Source organism: Galeopterus variegatus, unplaced genomic scaffold, assembly GCF_000696425.1.
Source record: "Galeopterus variegatus unplaced genomic scaffold, G_variegatus-3.0.2 Scaffold981, whole genome shotgun sequence".
In the NCBI taxonomy this organism is placed as follows: domain Eukaryota; kingdom Metazoa; phylum Chordata; class Mammalia; order Dermoptera; family Cynocephalidae; genus Galeopterus; species Galeopterus variegatus.
Window position 1 is genome coordinate 388,681 of NW_007727092.1, and position 17,283 is coordinate 405,963.

Consider the following 17,283-nt stretch of genomic DNA (forward strand, 5'->3'; position numbering starts at 1 on the left):
GGGGGGGGGGGGGGGGGGGGGGGGGGGGGGGGGGAAAGCAGCAGCTAAGAGGTTGTATGATTTGCCCATGGTCAAAACGCTAATAACTAGCAAAACAAAAACTACCCCACCTAGGTCTCAAGACTAGCTAGTGCTCTTTCCACTTTACATTTTCTCACTTTAATTCTTGTTATCAAGTTAACAATAGTCTATCTCCAGCAGCATACAATCCTAAAAGATACATATACCCAAACTCAAAAAGAACTTTCTCACAGACGTTAGAATCCAGTCAGTATTCAAAGAGTTCTGGCTATATGACTCAACATTTTCTAAGTGTTAAATTTTTTAAGTGCTTAAGTTTTATTTGGTGGTAGTTCCTTAACATGATGCTTTCACATGTACATTAAAAACCCAAAGCCAAACCAGTAAGGGGTCTTCTGATACAAAAGCAGAAAAACAAAACAGAAGCTCTCTGTGCTTCCTTGCGTTCCCCTTGCGTTACTCCACTGACACCAACATTAATATTGAAAGGATTACAGAGGAGTAATATATGTCATAAAACGAAGAAACAGGACTAACAAACCAAAACTTAAGCATCACTCTGACCAACAAAGCTTGATTTTGATCAATTCTAAGCCAAAGTAAAGGAAAAAGCATGATGATACACTATCTCAGCATCTACAAAAACAATGCTTTTTCAAGCAAGAAGCCACACTGATCCTTAAGAGCAAACACTGAGAGGAAAAAATGAAAAGGTCACAAATAATGTGATGAATTTTTAAAAGTAAATGCTATTAGAATAGTCACATACAAAAAAGTAGGGAGAATCCACGAAAGCATTTCAGAGCCTAAAGCATATTCACTCAAACATCTTAAATTCATTCTCAGTGATTAAGGAATTAGCTTAAGTATTAAAAACAATGAAAAGTTCAGTGAAAATAGTAGTAAACAAAGTAGAAAGAAAGCTGGCTTAAATTGTTTCAGATCAAAAATAAGATGGGACTGAAGAGAAATCAAGACTGACCTGTTATGTGGCCCTTGGCTTTTCAACAAAATGTGAACTGAATCCCAGAAAAACTTTTTTACAACTGATCCATTGCTGGATTGGAGTAGTTTGTGCTTTCGATGGGTTAACTTTTAAAAGTCATAGTTTCACTGTCAAAATGCACAAGTTCAAGAGCTAAAGTATGCTATGTAATAGTTGTATTTTTTGTCCTGATACAAAATGACCTTCAGTCAACATTATAGTCACTTTAGGAATAAAATCACAACACAATGAGTCACTAGTTCAAGATAATTAGAGCAATAATTCTCAAGTATAAACAAAATAGAATAATACAAGTGAGAATTTCTAGGGAAGCAATTACTCCCAATTAGAAAAGCTTATTGAATATTCAAATATAAGGTTATATTTGGAAAACAGACCACTACCACTAAGAAAAACCCCTTATTATTCTGCCTAATATACTACAGAAAGTAAAACCATAAAATGTCCTTAGCAAGTGGACACAAATTTAAGAGGGTTTAAGTAATAATGACTTAGGAAAGGAACGATAAAAATCAGTAAAAAGTCTGAGCTGTAGGATTTTAAATGTCACTTTATTATTCAAATTATATATAGTATTTTATAGGATAATAAAGTAACTGATACTAGCCTAACAAGGAAGGCTATCTCGCTAACTAGTAATAATGGTTTGGAATATATGAATAATGTACACAATTACTTGAAGTTTATAAGCTAATAGTTATATATTTTCCTGAAAGTCTGAATAAACCATTTGTTTCTTTCATAAATAGTACAAAAGCAACTTCAAGCACTATAGAAACTCTAGAATAGTATTTTTTTTCTTTTTATCATTTTACCTTTTTCTTAAATGCACCTAAAAATAAAACTTTTACCTGGAACCAATTCTCTGAAGGTTGCCACCAGTCACCTGTTTCTGACTATACCAAACGACATAAGACATAATTTAATATTTACTGAGCACCTACATTGATATACTAGACCCTGACAATAAAAATAAAAATAATCCCTGCCTGCTAGCAGTTCAGTGTACAGCAGGCAAACCACATATGTAAATAATTACAAATCACTATAAAAGAGCTGTTTTGGGATCTTGAGTTAAGAGGTTGACTAAATAAAAAAAGGTGGGATAGGAATTGAGAGAGGGCAGTTTTGGCTGTGAAAACACATACAAGGAACGATAGCATAAAAAAAGATGTGCAAGGACTGGCTAAGTGGTTTTACAGGATTGGATTACAGAAAAAGGAGCTCAAAAAGGTTGAGAAAAGAAAAGCATGGACTCTTGGCAATGGTAACTCAGAAGAGTTTAAACTTAAAATTTGCAAGCTATATTTACAAGCAGAATATCTACTGAGATGCCAACTTTCTAGCATGAACAGTGTTTCCTGTTCATTTCAGTGTCCTCAATGTACACTAGATGGGAAGACTTCCCCGTTAAGTATATGAGGAAGTAGAAAGAAAAACTAGTATATTTGGACAATTATGTCATCAATACAATTAATATCTATAAAACTAATACTTTAAGGTTAACAAAGAAAATAATATATGTTTAAATTTGTCATTAAAATATGTTAAAATCTTTACTCAGAAAGCAATGGGTATGAAAAGAGCAATGAGGTCTAAAGGACCACCCCCAAACACAGGAGAAATGAAAAAAGAGTCAAAGACTACTTCCCAAGCATTAATCAGGGCAGGGAATACTCAAGTTAGGAACAAATTTAGGAAGATTATCTATGAAACATCAAGGTGGTGGCTGCCTAATAAACAAAAAGATATGTGGGCCTAGAAATCAAAGAAGTGATAATAGAGGCCTTAGATACCAAAGGCTATACCCAGATAGGGTTTGAAAAATGAGCAGCAACAAAGACAGAATATGTCAGGAAATACTAACTTTTCAGAAGCAGGCAAATGAGACTCAGAGCTCAAAAATATGATTAAAACAGTAGAACAGAAAGGAAAACCAACACCTTGAAAAATCAAAAAACTATTAAAAACTAAGGCAAAATCACTTCAAAGGACTTAAGTCAGATAAGAACTGGAAGGCTTTTCTGAGAACTTGGTAACCAAGAAATTAACAATTGCAAAAAAAGAAATCTCAATAGTGAGAAGCTTAACAGCAATGGACTAAACTGAAATTAAAATAACATTAAAAAATGAGTTTTTTTAGTTGCACTAGACACATTTCAAACGCCCAACAGGTATATGTGACTAGTGGTTACTACAGCAAGCAGTTCAGACTTTGAACATTTTCAACCACACAAACATTCTACTGAATCAAGACTGACCTAGGCTCTCACTGAATCGAGAGTGACCTAGGCTCTCACTCCCAAATATGATCACAGAATTACAAACAGCAAACATGTGAACCTAATACCATGGAACAGATGTACCAAACTCAAACACAAGACCTTCTGAGAAAACATATTTGACATGGAAAAAACTTTAAAATTAAAAATTCTCAGGGTATTTATGGTGAATTGAATTCATAAAATTTTAAGTTATAAAAAAATTAAAACCAGAACACACCTTAAATATAATTAGTGTAGTGAATATGCCAAGGGATTCCACCAACAGTACTGTATGTTCTGTCACTCAAAAAGCATCTAAGTACCCACTATTTACCAGGCAAGAGAGTAGAATAGAACCAGACACCTAAAAGGAGTTCCAAAAGGGAAAGAGTCAGAAACATTTAAAAAAGAGAGGGGGAGGGAGGCAGTGGGGAGAAAGGAGGGAATGACTCTCTCGGACATTCATTATCTTCAGACTAAAAGCAGTAGACACAGATCTCAGTGGATATCTACCTATAAACAAGATCTAGGTTTGATATCAGACTTCACATGTGCAACAATGAATAGTAATCATTAATTCAGAAGTATCATCAGGGAGGGAAAAAAGATGCAAGGATAAGTGACTTGTTCATCTAGCCAAAAAAGATCATTCTTCAGATATGAAGACAAAATAAAGACACTTCCCAACATGCAAAGTCTCAGATTACCATCCACACACAAAAAGTTATGAATCTTTACACGAACATAAAAATAGAACACATAAAGCATAAAATGCTATAAAAAATGAAAAACGCAATCAACTATATTGGAAAATTATTCCTCCTGTCAGAAAACAGATCAAGTAAAAATTAAGAATACACAAAATGTATTACCATAATTACTTATTACCTAACTAAAAAGCTTGATCTACTGACAGATCTTTGTACCAAAGAGAAAATATACATTATTTTCTAACACTCCAAAAATATTTAAAATAATTAACAAACTATCCAGAGATAAAGGAAAAACAAATTCTAAAAAGCCAATAAAATTAGAATTTAACAAAAAGAAAGCCAAGTAATAATAGTGATTTACAAAACTAATTTATTTAGATATTTTAAAACATCTATTTATAAATTTGGCAACTGGTCAGTAGGTTCTGAACCCTGTTACCAACACCACTCTCTAACCAAGTGAGCTAATCCCAAAACACCTTTCTAAATAGATCTGGGCTAAAAGAGAGACAAATTAAAACTGAAATTACATTTAGGCTTAAATAAAAAATGAGATCACTCTTCAACTCTGTATCACAACCTATGCAATATGAACAAATAAGCAAAGTTTAGAAAATGTACATGTTAAATAATAAATAAATAAAAGTGGTCCAAATCACAAATTAAAGGGAGATGCTGAAGGCCCAAGTACTCTATTTTTCCACAATAATCAACACTGGCATTTAATAGTTATAGAAACATGGAACTCTCATAATTACACAAAAATATAGAAGGTCATTCTACAGTTTTAGAAGTACAACTTTGTAACTTAACCCTTAATATTCTTTATAATTTAATTCTGTCATGATAACTGAGATTCAGATATTTGGTCATAACAATATTAATTACAAATGCTTTAGAAGACTGATAAGGAGCCAACAAGTAGCAGGAACAGAAACTAGCCCAAAACATCACAAAAAGGCTGAAGGTAGCAGAGAACATTCCTTCTAGTTGCCTATCACACTATGTGAAGAGAAGTGTTCCAACTTCCTAGCCTTGCCCATTACAGTAAATCTTTTCACTATCGACAGGCATACACATCTTTGAAGTTGGAAGAGGCTGCAAAATTATTTATCACAAATCAATTATTAAGTGCAGAAATGTTATTGACCGCCTCTCTTCATCCTAGCCAAAATATCCCAGGATAACATGGATAACATATATTTTAGTAGCATTGTTTTGGCCACCAGAAAGGACTAGTTGTATGAATAGAACAGGTTCCAGAACCTTTCAGAAGAAGCCAACTGTATGTCATGCTCTTCCAGCATATTGTCATACAATTTCAAAAGTAAAAGACTAAACAGACATACTTGCACCACACATATCCTATGTTTCTTTTAAAAGGCAAATACTGCTAAGGGTAAATTTTTTCTTTTTTTAAGGAAAACTACATGTGGAACCACTGGCTCTTGAGCAGGCATGCCTCAGCTTCCTCTGGAGTGTGCTCTTTCTGCAAGTCTGGTGTGCTCTATGCTAAGGGTATGTTTTAAGAAAATTGTCTAAAGTCAGCCTTACGTATACTGACTTGGGTGAAGGCTATTTTTCAACCTAAAACAAAAACAAAATGAAGTTTACCACTGAATAGTCTTGATGATGGGGGGTGCAAGGTTGTGGTGGGTATGTAGTACCTAAGACAGTCTTATCTAAAGTTAACAGTAGTAGTTCTAGACACTACCCAAATGTATTTCACTGGCCTGTCCAGCTGCTAGTAAAAGTTAGAAACTTCTCTACTGCCAGGCATTATTAGTTCTTCTGCCGGGCATTAGAAGTCCTTGCCACAGGATACTAAGTTAATTACTTGATATGTAACTGCATACAAATAGTAATACTATCTGGGAATCTATGAAGACGATAGAGAAAAAAATTCTTTAAAACTCAGTTTATAATACCTGATTTGGCAAATGCCACTCTAATGTCCAGATACCTAATGATAAAATTCACATTCCTTAATGTCCAGTTCAGAGTTCCTCCTCCTCTGTGTATACTTTTTCCTAGACCTGTAGTTTATAAGTATCTAAATTAAACCAGCATTTATTTAAAAATCCAGTTTTCTAGGCTCCATCCTCTACTGCTCTGATTAAGGGTAATTCAGATGGAGTCAGGGAAGCTGTAGCTTTTAAAACTTCTCAGGTGATCCTAATACGCAGCCAAATCTGGAAGCCATTACTCTAAATGTGTGTAGTTCTTGGTTTTTAACCCTTACATGTGTCCCCCAAATCTCTGAATTGCAAAGTCCTGGATAATTCAGATGGAGTCAGGGAAGCTGTAGCTTTTAAAACTTCTCAGGTGATCCTAATTCGCAGCCAAATCTGGAAGCCATTACTCTAACTGTATGTAGTTCTTGGTTTTTAACCCTTACATGTGTCCCCCAAATCTCTGAATTGCAAAGTCCTGGACACAAGCAAGTACCAACATAAAATGTTCCGGCAGCCCCTCTCATGTAGCTCTCATATGCAAAACTGCCCAGAATTTTCCTTCCTAACTCTAAAAGTAGTAGTAAGCAGTAGCTTGAGACCTGGGGCTGCTGAGCTGACACAAAACTTTAATTATTCAGAGGAATAAGCCCAATAATTTACTCTATCAAAGTCAAGGCACTTAGTTAAGTGCTTTAGAAATGTGGTATATATATAATGTTGTATATTAATTTAATCCCAAAACAATCCTAGGGGAGTAGACATCAAAAATTCAGAGATTAAGTAGCATTCCTAAGGTCACCTAGCTATAAGTATCAATCAGAGCCTGAGCCTAAATACAAGTCTAACTAAAAGATGACTTCACTCTTTAAATAAGGATATACGGTAGGTATTAATAGTCTCTGAGCACTAGCTGAGAAGTACTCCTACTGTGCAAATACTAAATACAAGCAAAAAAAAAAGTATAAAACAATTTTCATAAAAATTCTGAAAAGATTACTTCTAGAATCCTTATTTTATGGTGTAAGAATGTCTCATGAAAACTAGTGATTAACTTTATTTTATTTTATTTTATTTTTTTTCCTTTTTGTCTTTTTTCATGTCCGGCAACGGGATCGCAACCCTTGGTGTTGCACCCGCACCTCGCTCAGCCAGCGAGCGGGAACCGGTCTGTATGTGGGATCCGAACCCTCGGCGGGAGCGCCGCCATGCTCCCAAGCGGCGCACTGTAGCAGTGCGCCACCGGGCCGGCCCAGAAAACTAGTGATTAACTTTAAATGACAGGATTTGAGGGAATTTTATTTTTCCCCCCTTTCTCTGCATTTCCTACTTTTTCTGTAATGAACGTGTACTAACAAAGAAAAAGTTCAGTATAAGGACTATATAGCTCAAGGACTCATTAATTCCAACCTTGCTTTGCATTAATAAGGTATTTCAGAAATCAAATATAAAAAAAATTTCTTTAAAGACATAGGAGTATGTGCAAAGCTAGACAGATGAACAGGGTGATCAGTCTCCGAAACTGCACTGTCGAATTCAATAGCCACCAACATGCAGCAATTAGACACAAGAAATGTCACAAGTCTAAACTGAAACATTCTGTAGTGTAAATGTGCTGTAAGTGTAAAACACACATTGGATTTCAAAGACTTTGTACAAATGTTTTAACACCAACGTCAAGGATTCAGATCCCCACACTGGTCAACCACCAAGAAAAAAATCCCACAAAGACTTTGTGCAATAAAAAAAGGGGGGGGGGATGTAAAGCATCACCTACATGTTGAAATGATAATATTTTAGGTATATCAGGGTTAAATAAAATATACTAAAATTAATTTCACTTCATTTTTACTTTTTAAAATAAGGCTACTACAAAAGTACACATACGGTTTGCATTTGCAGCTACCATTACAATTCCACTGGACAATACTGCTCTAGAACTCTGAACACATGAAGCCAGCAGCATGGGCATCACCTAGAATCTTGTTAAAATGCAGCCCCTGGAGCCTTACCCCAGAACTGCTGGACCAGAATATGCATTTTAACAAGATCCCCACATGATTAGTATACATATTCAAGTTTGACAAACACAGTCCAAAGACAGTAATTTCATTTCCCTTAAATCATGACAATCCCAACATTCTTTTACCTAGCCATTTATCAAAATGCTACAAAGTATCAGGCACAGTTCTAGACAAGAGGAATATAAGGTGTATTACAATGTCAAAACAAGTTCACTCCCTGTTCTGGTGGAGCTTATATTCCACAAAAGGCAAACAAAAACTAAAATATAGTCAGTTCTGCTACAACACTGTTTTGAAAAATGCAAATTTTTTCAAAATGCTATTGATATATCAAGGAAGAACAACAAACAACAAATTTCCCACTTACTTGTACACAATTTCACCTGCAGGAAACACTAGCTGCACCCAGCAGAATCAAGCTGTACAGGAATTCATAAAGCACACAGATAAACACCCCTCAAACATCGACCAGCTACCTTAGTTCTGTCATATGAGTTATGAATCACATCCACCCACTTTGGTATTACACTTCTCCATCTGATTTCAGATAATCCTCCATCCATCCCTTTGTGGTAATTCATGAGCTGCAACCCTTCCAATGACCACTTCCACAAGAAAACGTCAAGTCTTTATCAAGTTAAAGTGCCATTTACTGTAGTGTTAGTGTATTCCTTAACCAATTAATACATATTACACTATGCTACAATTTTCTTAGGTTCCTATCTTTTTTTAATGTGTCATTGACAATGTTTTTGAGCATTGTGCTCCTAATTCCGTTTTTCCCATAAATCCTGTGGTGTGACTTTGCACAGCATGGTGACTTTCAGGAACACACACGTCATGTTACAGAATGATGATAAGTAAATAACATCAGGTCACATTAAGTACATGGAAAAGACAAAGGGAAAGGATGGACAATGATGGGGATGGCTATTCTTGAATGGTCAGGAAGGGCTGGGATTGAAATCTGTTAGAGGGTGACATTTAAGCAGACTCATTACTGAAGTAAGAGTACACCAGGAGGACATATAGAATAAACATCCCGGAAAGGAGGAGCATAATGTGCAGAACTTGAGACAAGAACAAACTTCTCCCTGCAGAGCCAGTATGGACAGAGGCGCATAAACAAGGGGAAGAGTGGCAGGAGAAAAGGCTGAAGAAATACCCAGACACCAGATTACATGGGATCTTTTATAAGCCTTGATAAACAGGCAGTCACTGAAGGGCTGTGAGCCTCAAAGCGATGTGAGCCAACACATTTTAACTGGATTGCTCTGGCTACTGCATGGGGAAATAATTGTATGAAGCAAAAACGAAGCAGGGCTCCTTGCAGAATCTAAGAGGAAGCGGTAGGCAGGATTAAAACAGCTGTATTTTAAGTATTGAGAAGTAGTTGTAGTTGGAATATAATATGAAGATAAAATGGTAAAATTTTATTAAAACAGAATTGCTTCTCAGTTTCAACAATTAATAGCAGGCTAATACTTTAATTGGAGTAATTTCACCAGTACAACAAGAACTGATCAGCCTATTACAAAGAGTTGTTGTGGGATCTGATGAGAAACAACGTAAAATGGCTTTAAAAATTATAAAGCATCACATTAATCCTAAAAAAAAAGACTGTTCGCATGATATATTTTCAAGCCCTAAATAACTGGTTTTGTAATGAACTTAATTTACATTTAGTATCTCCAGAACTCAGTATAGCACCCCAGATGCCCCAACTCATTGCCATCTTCACTCTTCACTAGTCCAAAACCATTCTGCACTACAGAATGAGGTAAGAGATGCTTAACAGAGAAACTAGAATACATAAATTTTCTGTGACTTACGGACCAAAACCCCTAGGTACGTTAAAACAAAAACTTTACATCTTGCACAACTAGAAAACAGTTCAATTAAGACTGTCTTGGGGCTGGCTGGTTAGCTTAGTTGGTTACAGCGTAGCATTATAACACTAAGGGTCATGGGTTCAGATCCCTGTACCCACCAGCCACCAAAAAAAAAAAAAAAAAAAAAACAACATGAACCATTCCAAAATATTTTTATGATTGTGAAATACACAGTAACTATATCTCTAAAAATGCCAAAACTGTTAAAATGATGTGATGGCAAGAAACCAAAAGACAAATAACTTGGTTGTCTTGTTCAAATATCACAATTTACATGCACAGATGCTTAGATCACATATATTGTTTTCTAAAATTGAAGAAAAATACTAGAGTTGAAAAATTAAGACTGCTAATGTTTCAACCTTATTCTGTTTCTCTTGAAACAAAATTTTGTTTCGTGTGGTTTTTTAAAATGATCTATGGAAATCCATTGCAAACACTTCTGCCTAGTTTACTATCTTACTACAAAACATGAATCAATAAAAAAAGATTGTATTTCTCTATTTTTACTAAACAAAAAAATATTTAACATTGGTATCAATGGCATTATTGAAACCTAATTATTACTATATTAGATTCTGTGCAAAATTTCCAAGTTTCTTTGTAGTCAAGTCTCTGAATATGAGGGCTTATCTAGAGAAAAAATGGCTTCTTCCTGCTGAAATTTTTAGCACACTTTCATGGTAAAACTTACTTTTAAAAATAAAACTCTCGATCCCTGTTGCAGCCAGCTGCCAAAAATAAAAATAAAATACTAACATGATAACTAGGCCTGGAAATACACACATACACTGTACCAATATGTATGTCCTGGCTTTGATATTATACTATAATTAGTCAAGATGTAACCACTGAGGGAAGCTGATGAACAGTATTAAGAAAATAAAAGCAAAAACACTTTTAAACTAATTTGTGCCATAGTAAACACCACCAATTAAACTTCCAGTATACCTAAGTGTTTCACCTCTGACAGAGACAATTTCTAGACTTGGCAGTATCACTATTTGCTCAACTTTATACAAGTAAATTTTCCCTCAATTGTAAAACTGTAAAATAGAGATACTATCTGTTCTATCTTCCAATGCCAACACAAAAATCAAATGAGACTTAATTTTTAAAGTACTTTCTAAATCACTAATTTCATTTTATCCAAAATGTAAAGTTATTTGAATAAACATAAGGCCATGTTGTACAACTATCAGTCTATTATGCAATAGAAAAGATTCGAACATTACTAAATTATATAAAAAACTACAAAAAGATCAATTATTCCCAAATGGTCCCTACAGAAGACATAATTCTTTCAAAATATTATTTGAAAATCAGGAGCTAAAAATACATTTCCTAATGTCTCCAAAAATAGTGCTAAATGACAGGATAAAAACTTCACTATACAGCTATAAACTTTAAAATCTTACAAGCACTGTTTACCAAACCACTAAAGGCAATTTTCCTTTATAATCAAAGATACTCAAACGCTAAGTAAAAAGCCAGGCAAATTCACTAGAAGTCCAACAAATCTGGGAGCCAATAAAAAATATTATTCAATTAACCAACTGAATTATCTCTCCAAAAAAGATGTTTCTAACAAGTATTCCAAACATACTAATTCTGAAAGGGAAATTTTAAAAAAAAGGGACAACCCTCAAGAGGTTGAAGCTCTGTGTAGCAGCTTTACAGAGACAGATACCCCTTCATTCCTAAGTTCATTTGTATGATCATTCTTAAATTTAAAATTACCTGGGAAAATAATTATTCAGAAATAGTCCTGTAAGAAAAAGAGTAGGAACTAGGGAACCTCTCAAGGTTCCCACCTGCCTTGTTTTTTAACCAAATGAAAACGATGTTAAAATTCCATAAAAGTACAAATTCGACCTTTATTGTATGTTCATATTTTTGAGGTTAGGGTGACAGGTACACTCCAAAAATATATCCAAGCTATAAAAAACTAATCTAATGATTGTACCTTAAGATTTTTGTTTTTGGTTACTTTTAAAAAAAAAGATTGTGTTCATAGATGGATCACAGAGTATATAAAAATAACATTTCACCAAGAAACCTTTTAAGTTCATAACCTCCTTTAATTTACAATAGACAATCTATATTCCCTCTAAAAAATCCTAAAGAATAAAATCTCTACCTCTTTAAACTGTGCATGGTATGTTACAGTAAATCTTATTTTAACTAACAAAAATTTTTAGGAGTGAAAAACAATCCTTCTTAATTCCTGCTTTCTTGCCTTTTTATAGTTTATCTTATAGTCCTTTTATACATTACTTTTGAACAGATATTTTTCAGGGGAATCCAAGATGCCAAGAAAGAAATCTAGTAATTACTGAAAAAAATATGCTGTGATTCCAGTTCAGCCCAACTCTAAGGAAAAACAAACACATTTTATAAATTCCGCATTTGTAAGATCCAAGTTACAAACCACAGCATGTAAGCTCTTAAGTTATTATTTACTAAAGAAAGTCATTAGATTTAAAAAATCCTAAAATGAAAAATAAGAAATTTGAAAATAGTTCAATGAGCAATTTTAAAATAGTTTTAAAATAGTTCAAAGAACAATGTAGTACCTGTTTTTACATTAAGGTGTTATTTGTTGTACATGCCAAGAGCACAGATAATCCAACTCACTTGCATGTAATTTCTGATAATGGTTTTGAATTTATATATGAATATTTTTATATTTCAATTCATACTTAAAAATCTAAAAGAATTCATATTGCCTGTAATAAAATCATACATATACATTTTTAAAAGCTTAGTTTCAAACACATATTAGCAACAGAAAGAGATAAAAACCCAAAAACCCTGAATATGTACACCTTAAGTCAAACTATGATGACTAAATATCTAAATATTAAATGAGGGAAGAATCACCACTTTACATCTTCAAAAGGCAGAATTAACATTAAAGAGGTACTCGACTCCAGAATGGAGATACCGTATTTTATGATATTGTTTATTATTCCTTCATAGTATAAAGGAATATGGCAGCCAGGTATATTAGAAATAGCACAGACACAAATGGAGTTACAGTATTAGTTAAAAGGCTCCAAAGGAAGACAGAGAAGCAACTAGAAAACAAATTAGAAAGTGGGGCCTAACTTAGCAAATGACTAGATCTGAAAAATAAGTAACAAATTTCTTATAAATGGAGCTAAAGAAACATTAGGAAAGATGCAAATAAAAAGGAAACTAAAAGCCAACAGGTAACTGGAGTTCACACAGGAGGAAAAATCAAAGTCAAAGTGAAGAAAAAAGAGATACAGAAAAAGAAAGCAGCTAAAACACCACAAGCTCTCAAGAGTCAAAACCTTTAAGAATAGCTTCAAGGCCAAGATCACATTATCTTTACTGCCAGGGTATCACACAACTGTTGGCACATAGTGGATGCCCAATGTTTGTTGAATGAATAACAGAATGTTCTCAGAATTATTTCACCTACAAAATTGACAGGGCATGGTTCCGTGTTAAATATATGAAAGCATTTACAGAAGTTTCCCTGAGTTCCTAAACTGACTTCTCCCTGGATTTTGAGATAGATAAATTAACTGGATCACAGTCACTAAAATAAAAACCTGAGAGCCTATGTACAAGAAGAGGAAGGGCCACATTCTGTCACAATCACCAAAATTTCAAAATAAAGGACAGTATAGTATAGTACAGCTAGTACCTACTCTCCAAGAGCTAACATTGGAAATGAAATCCACTAGAGAAGAATGGTTGATAAATAGTATCATCTCAGGCTATATGTAGCATAAAACTAAAAGCTTAAGTACTTTTGCCACCAAAGAACTTCGAACACTTTAATAATCAAGCCCACGAACTACTGTTACTTTCAAACAAAAAAGTAGTTTGACTGCATAAATAGCACAAAGCTAAAGCTATATTCAACAGAGAACTATTTCCCTCCCATTCAATAATCATCCAAATTATTTCATTCCAATGCAATCTTCTGACCATTAATTTCCTCAACCCAGTAATTATGTAAAGGAGGCCAATGTTTCTCAATATACAAACACACTGAGTAAAGCTGATTTCTATCCTAGGAGGCAAACAAACAAACAAATAAAAACCCAGGAGATGCAGATTATTTTTTAAACGTAAGCGAAGTATTGAGAAGCTAGTTGCCAAGAGGAGTAAAAAGATACATGGTACTCTACTGAGTATCCTTGGAAGCTTTCAATTAATACTGTATATTTATCTCAAATATTACCTTGTTAGCAATGTAAGTTCTTACAGTGAGAGAAAGTATAGATGTCTTAATTACCTTAGTGAAACTGGTTTGTTCCTTGATGCATGTTTTAGACATAAATCTGTTACTTTGGTAAATCTGGGGCAAATTAAGTCTGAAAACAGTTATTGAGAGCTAGTTTTATTTACTTATTCTCAGCCTCCTACCACAAAGAGCTTGAGGCAAGGAACCAACTGATGGATATCAGCACCATGCAAAAAAAAAATGAGGCTAACTTTTAGAAAGTTTAATATGTATTTCAGCTAGTTTTATTTACTTATTCTCAGCCTCCTACCACAAAGAGCTTGAGGCAAGGAACCAACTGAAGGATATCAGCACCATGCAAAAAAAAAATGAGGCTAACTTTTAGAAAGTTTAATATGTATTTCAATTGGCATAGTATAATAGTTACACTAACAAGACACTGGTTAATATGAAAAATAAGATTTAAAATCGTTACAACAAAAAACAAAAATGAATTTTCTGAATCATAGTTTTTTTAACCTGGGAATTGTCTTGTAAAACCTACTAAGTTTTTAAATTCATAATTTATTATTACAATTAGGAAACAGATTTGAACTCCTTGAAAAATAAGTTGAAGCAGCAAGGATCTCAAAATACAATAAACTGAAATATTTACTTTAAAAGGTTAAACTTCCTTTCTTGGAAAAATGTCCTGCATTTCTCCTATCATTATTAATAAAGCATTTGGTAGACTGTATTGACAAATGTATTCCCTTATGATCAAACACTGGAGTACATTCAGGTTGGCATCTTCTACAGTAACTTGTTTATGAATCAAAAACATTGGTAGAAGTAAAATACTCTGATGACATAACTACACAGTAAAGGTCCTCAAACTGAAAATATCACTGCCACCTACTGTTTTATGTACATATATTGTTAAAAAGAAATATATGTGAAAGTTTCAACAAGAAAGCTACTCACCACCATCCCTCTCTCTAACTCTGTGAGTATGCACATTTTTGGCCTTACTGTGACCTGTGCTGTCACTATATTTGTTTTCAGGACTATCAGATCTCCGCAACATTTTATTTGGTGGTGAAGGATCTGCGGCGTCTCGCATCTTTTCATGTCTGTGATCACCGCTACTGGGGTGACTCTTCGATGAATACTTAAGTGCCTGTAAAACATCACCCCCCCAAAGGAAGAGAGAAAATATTGAAACTTTAAACTTAACTCCCTAAACTAATTCAATCATAAATCTTGGTGTATTAGCTTCATTAAGTTTTATAAATTTACATCAACAAAATTAAAATTTCCAATCCCAACTGTGCCCTTACGTATTCAGATGAGACCTAAAGGCTTAAGAGTTACTATAAGATCCTTAAAACAAATCATAAGAAAAAAAAAAACTCCACTGCACTCCTTTATCTTGTAAATACAAGAAATCAAACACCTTGGCACACTGATTCCTCAATTTTTCTGGGACTTAATATTAGAAATTTTTTTGAAAGTTTAATCAAAAGAAAACTAGAAAATCAGTAGTACTGGAATCAATTGGTGCTCTACAACAGATAAGCACAGGCACACGTATAAACAAGTGCATTTGTATGTTTCTGCAAACCTACAGAAAAAAAGACACAGGTTTCACCATTTCAATTCAAATAAAGCATTTCAGACCTAACTTACCTACTCTTACAGGTGTGGGAAACAATTTTAAGGTATAAAATAAATGGCCAAAATAAACTCTTATATGAACAATATTTCTAAAAAAGCATAATATAACTTAATGAAACACCCTCAAAATAATGGTTTAGTATTATTCTAACAGATATGTTAAGACAACCATGATATTAACAGTCTTTTACAATGTGTAATTAATTGTTTGGGGAGACAGATTCAGTAGTATTTAATCTCTGATGTATTCAAATGTAACGGACAGTGTTTTACAAATAAGGGGCCTACTGTTCTTAACTCAGTTTTAAGAACTCATGTTAGAAACCATCAGGCTGGAAAACTGGTCTCTATCCTTTAAGAGATTAGAGATAGAGAAGTATTTACTTCCGTTGTCACCTGATAGTTACTAACCATTTACCAGGTTCCCCCCCCCCACTTCCATCATAATTTTTTTAGAACTTTACATGCAACAACTGCAGTAACAAAAAAGAACCTACATAACTTGGAACCATCTACATTAGAATGAATTTCCAAATATTTAAAGATCTCAATTCTTACAAAAACAAAAGCACCACCGTTCAACTGTAAGGCAATTTTTTGAACCAGTAACAATTAAAATGAGAAGGGATGGTAGTTTAAAACCGACATAAGAGTTGTAAATCACTTAGCTATTTCTCGCAGGACTTATCTAACGTTAACACCTTTGCATTAACTTTCAGTTCCCCAACAATATAAATACATACACCACCAAAGCCACCTATCACCTCATCCCATCGATCCCTTCACACCCAAATTATCGGGTCAAGTCTTCCCGCCTGCGACTCATTTTTTTCCCCCCAAAAACAGAACTTCCTCCGGTCACCTGTCAAAATAAGACTCTAAAGCTTGTTGGAGAGCGCTAATGGTACCAAACGCAAAATTTTAAGGGTACCCGCGACGCCAGTTTCGGATTTGTTGCACCGAAGGGCCTGTAGCGACTTCTGAAGCCTGCGCTCGAGTAGCAGTCCCTCCCTTCCCCCTCCGGCCCCTTCCAATGCCTCCACCCCGGCCTCGGCTGGTACCTGGTAAGGCTGCGAGTCCCCCCTCCGGTCGTGACAGCTGAAAAACAGGAAGAGACAGCGACATGAGACACTGCGGGGCGACGGGGGGGGGGGGGACGATGGGAGAACACGGGTCCCCTCGCCGCCCCTCCCCGCGGGAGACCTACCAAACGTACCGGCGCGGGGCCCCCACTCACACCCAGCGCGCACACAGCGCTTCCACGGGGGGCAGGGAGGGCGAGACGCCGCGAACCCGGCCCCCCACTCCCCTCCACACTCACTCCTTCCTCGCCTGCCCGCGCGGCTGCTCCTTTCCCCAGCCCGATCCGGATCAGGGTTAACAACAAAAATGGCGGCTTGGCCAGCTCCAGATAAGGAGGAACAGCCCCCCCCACGCCGCCGCCGCCGCCTGCACGCCCGCCCGCCTCTCGCGGCCGCTCTCCCCCCTCCCCGACACACACTCATAGGCCGGGCATTGATGGTAATGGAT

The 17,283-nt window shown here is 35.3% G+C and overlaps 1 protein-coding gene across 7 annotated transcripts in view; it reads right to left on the reverse strand.

Moving 5' to 3' along the window:
* WAC (WW domain containing adaptor with coiled-coil) overlaps nucleotides 1-17,283 on the reverse strand; it is an 80,464-nt gene that overhangs the window by 62,348 nt on the left and 833 nt on the right. For 2 of the 7 annotated variants that reach the window (XM_008573994.1, XM_008573990.1), the window contains exons 2-3: nucleotides 16,815-16,851; nucleotides 15,061-15,256 (exon numbers count right to left, since the gene is read on the reverse strand). In XM_008573994.1, coding sequence (XP_008572216.1) covers nucleotides 15,061-15,199 — 139 coding nt within the window. In that variant the 5' untranslated portion in view covers nucleotides 15,200-15,256; nucleotides 16,815-16,851. Of the gene's footprint in view, nucleotides 1-15,060; nucleotides 15,275-16,814; nucleotides 16,852-17,074; nucleotides 17,095-17,202; nucleotides 17,257-17,283 lie in introns of those variants that run through there. The other 5 variants (XM_008573993.1, XM_008573989.1, XM_008573995.1 and 2 more) reach the window with 4 other exon arrangements.